The sequence below is a fragment of the Trifolium pratense genome, linkage group LG7, assembly GCF_020283565.1.
Source record: "Trifolium pratense cultivar HEN17-A07 linkage group LG7, ARS_RC_1.1, whole genome shotgun sequence".
Classification (NCBI taxonomy): domain Eukaryota; kingdom Viridiplantae; phylum Streptophyta; class Magnoliopsida; order Fabales; family Fabaceae; genus Trifolium; species Trifolium pratense.
In genome coordinates this window covers 43,081,029-43,087,028 of record NC_060065.1, presented here as the reverse complement: position 1 = coordinate 43,087,028, position 6,000 = coordinate 43,081,029, and the positions used below count along the sequence as shown (strand labels likewise).

Below are 6,000 nucleotides of genomic sequence, written 5' to 3'. Positions count from 1 at the left end.
TTTTTACCAAACATATCTCATTTTATCAAACAAGCTTATAAGATAATATAATAAGCTATAAGCTAGCTTATTTTGTTTACCAAACAGACACTATATTTGGTTTCCTTAACTAGTGTTCCGGAGTATTAGTTAGCATTTTCCGTATTTAAAACAAGTGAAAGAAAATTACTAGGTACAACGTCAGGTAAAACTATGTAAAGAATGTTACATTTTGACATTTCAAAGAGCAATTGTTATGTACAGTACTAAATACAAGCAGCATAATAACGGCACCATTCATTCAACATCTAGACCAGTTACTTGGATCTAAACATCCATCCCCATTCTTATCTCCACCAGAAATCACTTCATCCATAATCATCGCCGTCCAAAATGGGAATCAATTTTGGAACAAATTAAACAATATCAAAAAGTACATATTAACACAAAATTTTGGTGGCTGGTGCATGGTGGCTAATGCACAAACATCACCACCGCTCATGGTGATTAATGAATGAAAGGACATTTACAGATATGAACTATGCAAAAAGCTTTGTTTCTGAGGTTCTATTTGGTCATTATGCTTCTACATCTGGCTCATCTTTTCCTGCACAAAACCAAGATATAACTTCAGTCCATGTTTCAGATCAGCAGAATCAAAAAAATTAATCCGTATTATTATTATTACTATTACTATTATTTGTAAAAAGAATTTATATAAAATCAAAGAGTAGCCAGATCATTTTATTCATTAGGATAGTGGTACAAAGTGAGGAAGTTAGAAAAACTAAGAAATTGAAAATGGAAGGCATTTTCGTTTGAGAAAACATTGCATTTATTTTCTGTTTTCCCAATGACCTTATTTACATCAAATAGTCGATGTTTTCCCAATGACCTTATTTACATCAAATAGTCGATTTTTGTATATAACATTGTTCCTGTAGACAGGCAACAAATGAAAAAAATGAGACATTTTATAATTAGAAGTGAAAAATAGAAGAAAAAAGGCAGCACATAAAAGATTTACAGGCTCTTGAAGCATAAATCATATCATAACCAACAGATAGGTATATGCTTACTTTAACTGTGACCAAACACATGCACAACTACACTAATAAAAGACATTATCAAAATAAGAGAAACTGGACGTCGATCATTAAAATTTAAAATACTTCCTTGACTCCTTGTCTAACAAGCGAACATAAGATCCGTGAAATAAATATCAAGAAAAATAACCTGAAGCATCTGCATTAATTTTGGATGGTGCTCCAACAGCTGACAAAGTTTTTCGCGGTCACTCAACAAAGACTGCCATGTCAGAATAGTACAATTATAAGATTAAAAAGAGGTCTAATGAAACTTATCTATCTAGCAAATCCCACCTTAAAAAGTGCATGGCAAGTGGAAAATACCTGAATGGCCTCCGGAGACGAAAAATATTCGTGTAATTTTATTCCAACATCTGAATGTTCCTGCGGTTGAGCATCACCCGTTTGTTGACTGTTTTGAACTTGCTGCTGTTGCTGCTCATGTGAAAACTGATGTTGCTGGGTTTGATAGTATGTCTGCATTGAAGAAACCTGAGACTGTTGCAGCATCTGTAACTCATGCACTTGAACATTGCTCTTTATGGCCATGCCTTGCTCTAACTGCTGTAAAGCTTGAACAGGGGGCCTAGGGAGCTGAGGTGGTTGTGGAGGTCGTGAAAGCTGGGGAGGCTGCAGTGGCTGCAACTGAGTAACTGAATGCATTGACTGAAAAGAAGCTTGAGGGACAGAGATGCTCTGCAAGAAGCTTGGCTGGTTGTCATTCTGTTGCTGATTTGGGGCGTTACCATAGACAGTCATTGGCCTATTGTACCCCATGGACATCATCGAGGGTGGGTAGGATGACAATCTGGATCCTGAAGGAGCAATGGATGCCTGAGAAAGTTCATTATTCCCAATACTTGCCTGATTATATGGAGCAGGTTGGGAGACAGAAGTTTTGACAGATGGTAAATTATATGGACTAGATGCATAAGGAGGTGGTGTAGGAGGAAGTGGAGGAGCAAATCTATTAGGTCCACTAGGGGAAGATACAGAATTCCTCGAATATTTGGAATCTGGCATGGGAAGAGAAGATGCAAATGACGTTGAACCATTGTTGAATGGAGATGAATAATCTGACGGTCCCTGCAAAGAAAAATTACAAGAGTAGTCAGTGCTGAATTTAGAAAGACAAAAACAGGATAAAAATTATTTAAAGACTGAAGCGGTAACCAGAAAGGAGGAAATAACTAAAGAGCAATAAAGCAAAGTTACTCACTTGGAATGTAACTGGACGGCGTGCACCTGCCGGAGAATTAACAAATGAGGACGACTGGCCATGCACTGAATCAGTACCATGTGATATTACAGGTGAGACTGTTGGTGGAGGTGGCATGGGTGGTAAGGGAGGTTGGTTCGGAAAAAATCGAGGGTCATACAGTCCTTGAGAACCTGTAGCAATACTACCATGTTGTGGACTGTTCTTTAAATAGAAATTCTGAGAAGCAATCCTTGAATCAATTGGTAATTGCATAGATGTTGCAGATGGATTATTGTAAACAGACACCGGATACGAATTATTTGCTGTTGCAGAATCATTTCCACCAGAAATCTTAACAATCCTTGTGTCATCACTCTGCTCACCATACTTCCTGTCCGAAGAAACACTTGATTCACGAGTCAATGGCATATCAGGTCGTGAACCAGAAACCTTTGAAGAAAATTCACTCTGAGCATTTTCATCAATGTTTGATCCTAATGGAGTACCCATATGAGAAAATTGACTACTATCAACAGCATCACTTTCTGTCTCTTCAACAATTGAGTGGGGAGAGCTTTGCTCAACAATAACTGGGGCAGGCTGCTGTAAATTATCATCTGGTTGAAGGAATGGCAACTTATCATCAGAGTCAGACTCCTCTTCATCAAAAACTATATCAATTCCTTGAAGATCGTCATCAAGATCTGTTTTTAATTGTTTAGATTTGTTTGACTTCTCTACATCTGTAGCTTTCACAGGAGAAGCATTTTTTAGATGTCCCACAGCTTCTCCCACTACTGTTGCTGAAGGGTTCTGGCGCTCCCTTTGTCTCGCCATAAATTCATCCACATGGATTGATGGGGGTCGCCCACCAGTAGATCCTGTTCGTGGCACTGCTATTACATTAGTAACCCCATCAATGTTTCTCTCCCTTGCCACATAGTCATCCACGTGCATAGATGGTGGTCTGCTGGTATTCGGCTTGCGCTGTCGGAAGGAATCCCTCCGTGTAGGACCAGAGGAAACAGACTGTGCTACGCCACGTGAAAAAGCAGAGACATCAGCTTGAAAACTTTCTCCTCTACCTCGTCTCACTGTCATGGTGATCAATATCAGCTTGAACTACATACAATATCAGCTTGAAAACTTTCTCCTCTATTCTCAGTGTCATGGTGATCAACCTGCAATAAGAAATATATCAACCACTCAAATCACAGGTTAACTAATAATCTCTATAACACCGACACTTAAGATTGAATGTGTGTCTGATGTTTGACATGTGTCGATGTCAACTTGTCAGTGTGTCTCGTGTTTGTGTTTATGTCAGTGCTTCATAGCTAACAGCAACAAGAAAATATCACAGACAGGATAATAAAAAGACGAGAAACAACAAAAACACACCATTGTGTGATCGAGATCCGAAACAATCATGAGCCGTGCAGAAGATTGTAGTCGATCCATGATGTTCAATCCCTAACTTGATCCTGTGATTAAAAATTCAAGACACCAAGAAAAAAAATGAAATATTAATTTATCATTTTATATACGGTATCCCTCTCTTCCTGAACAGAAATTAAAACAACGAATAAATCATCATTTGATCCTAATAAAGCATATAAAAATAAAAATAATAATAACTAACCTCTAAAGTATATGAGATCTATCTATTTAATCCCTAAAGTATACGAAAATCGATCATATTTGTCTCTAACATCTTAATGGCAGTGACTAAAGTGACGAATTTCATATACTTTAGGGAATACTTATTACATTTATATACTTTAGCTACCAAATTGGAGAGAGCAATGCTTTAGAGATTAAATTGAAATTTTTTTTTTGTTTTCACTACCAGTATCTGGTCCATGGACCACCTAATTTGATCTGGGGGGTCAGTTCTGGCATCAAGTGGTTCTAGCCCCCTCCCGATCGCAGTTGCAGGGGATCGAACTGTGGTCCTCCCTACCAAGTCCAACGCCAATCACTACTACACTAACGATTGGTAATTGAAAAGGTTTATTGACAAACAAATAACTAGGTGTACTTGTGTTATGTTCATGAATTCAATTTAACACAGATTCATATGATGATGATGATTAAAATTAGTTATATGCAGTGAGAATTATGTACCTCATAGTTTCACCCTAACATTCTTTAAGTAGTAAAAATGATTTTTGTTTTCAAATAAAAAAAATCACCATCAACAAGTGAAATGGAAATTTACGTGGTTTGATTATGTTGATTTGGATGAAAACACAATAGAACACATGATTTGAAGAAAAAATAAAGAAATGAATAGTTGGAAAGTGTAAGCAACAAAACTGGGCAAAGCGAGATGAAAGGGAATTGAGATGATGATTGTGAATACCTGTAAGATAGTGATAGAAACGGTGCTGATGAAGTGGAAGCAATGTTAGAACGAAAGAAGAAGAAGAAGAAGAAGAAGAAGAAGAAGAAGAAGAAGAAGAAGAAGAAGAAGAAGGGTATGAATGAGTGAGTGATGAAAAAGATGCGAAGCGAATTAGAATAATACCTGAATGAACTGAATGAATGAATTCGATCCTAATTGCCGCTTCTTCTCTGTTTCTGTGTCTCTGATGGAAGCTTTGCCCACTGTGCAAAATTATTTACACAAAACAAAATTAAAACAAAAAATTTAGATTTATATTTGATATTTTTCACAAGATTTTGAAAATAATAAGGAATCTTTTTAGAATTTAATATATATACTTGTGCCAAAAAAATTAATTTACATACACCGTTGTGTCGGTGTAAAGTTATTTTACATGTGCATCCAAACCAACAATATATTAACACATTATGTAATGTATTTTAAAATACATGATGTGTCACATTTATCAAATGATATGGCAATAAATTATTGGATGCATCATGCATGTGTAAAATCACTTTACACTATGTATCAGAGTCGGATTAAGAACTGCAATGTAGACATTTGACTTAGGTCCACACTAGTGTTAGGGTGAGTTGCAAACAATTATATTAAATCACAATACGTATAAGAAATACACATAGTGACACCACAAGGGGCTTAGAAATACACAGTGTTACTATTAGGGTGAGTGTTGAACATGTAATTGTGTTGTTGGAGTTTGTTTGAAGTCATACATTGCTTAAATTCTCGACTGTTGAGTGTATAAATATTGATGGCAACCTCACGCCATAAGCTAGCTTTTGGGATTGAGATCCAATATTTTTTTTTGTCAGGTAGTCTAGTTGTTAGAAATTACACTCTTAAGATGAATTAATGTGGTGTCCGGGATACGAACCTCGATGTCTACATATAAAATAAGATGTCTCTATCAACTGAGCTAAACTCACCGGACAAATCCAAGCATATTTAACAAATATTAAGATGAATGTCTATTAAGATGAATGTCTTTGTCGAGTAAGGATCCTCTCCATTTCCAAAAGAAATGAAAACTACAGTTACTAAAGTTTTGATATATAAATATTAAAATAATGTCCATAATTTTTGAAAAAAATGTACATTTATATCATTGTTTTATTTCAAAACTACTTCCTCCGGTCTCAAATATAAGCAACAAAACAAAAAAATTGAAAGTATTAAATATAAGCAAAAGTGTATTACAATTATTATATTTTATGACATTATTCCAATTTGAACCAATAAATACAATGGTTTACACTTTCCAAGGTATTTTTTCTCCTCAACCAATGCATTTACTTACTTTCTTAAAGGGTGTGCTTTTT

At 35.8% G+C, this 6,000-nt stretch overlaps 1 protein-coding gene across 4 annotated transcripts; it reads right to left on the bottom strand.

Annotated features, from left to right (window-relative positions):
• On the bottom strand, window positions 1-4,898 carry LOC123895098 (protein virilizer homolog). Of its 4 annotated transcripts, none has more exons than XM_045945302.1 (6): window positions 4,634-4,882; window positions 3,670-3,752; window positions 2,287-3,449; window positions 1,392-2,153; window positions 1,216-1,287; window positions 1-586 (listed from the first exon to the last, which is right to left on the bottom strand). In XM_045945302.1, exons 3-6 carry the CDS (start codon window positions 3,367-3,369, stop codon window positions 566-568), a joined length of 1,938 nt encoding a protein of 645 aa, XP_045801258.1. In that variant the 5' UTR covers window positions 3,370-3,449; window positions 3,670-3,752; window positions 4,634-4,882; the 3' UTR covers window positions 1-565. The 4 variants fall into 4 exon arrangements, with proteins under 4 accessions (XP_045801258.1, XP_045801257.1, XP_045801256.1 ...); XM_045945301.1 differs by having other exon boundaries at window positions 144-586; window positions 4,799-4,898; XM_045945300.1 differs by lacking the exon at window positions 1-586 and adding an exon at window positions 701-917 and having other exon boundaries at window positions 4,799-4,889.
• Between the last annotated feature and the right edge of the window lie 1,102 nt (window positions 4,899-6,000).

Coding starts and splice junctions, on each gene's coding strand:
- LOC123895098 (XM_045945300.1), bottom strand. CDS start 3,369: ATGACAGTGAGACGAGGTAGAGGAGAAAGTTTTCAAGCTGATGTCTCT. Junction 2,154..2,286: donor GCCGTCCAGTTACATTCCAA/GTGAGTAACTTT, acceptor TTTTCTTTGCAG/GGACCGTCAGATTATTCATC. Junction 1,288..1,391: donor CGTCTCCGGAGGCCATTCAG/GTATTTTCCACT, acceptor CTGACATGGCAG/TCTTTGTTGAGTGACCGCGA.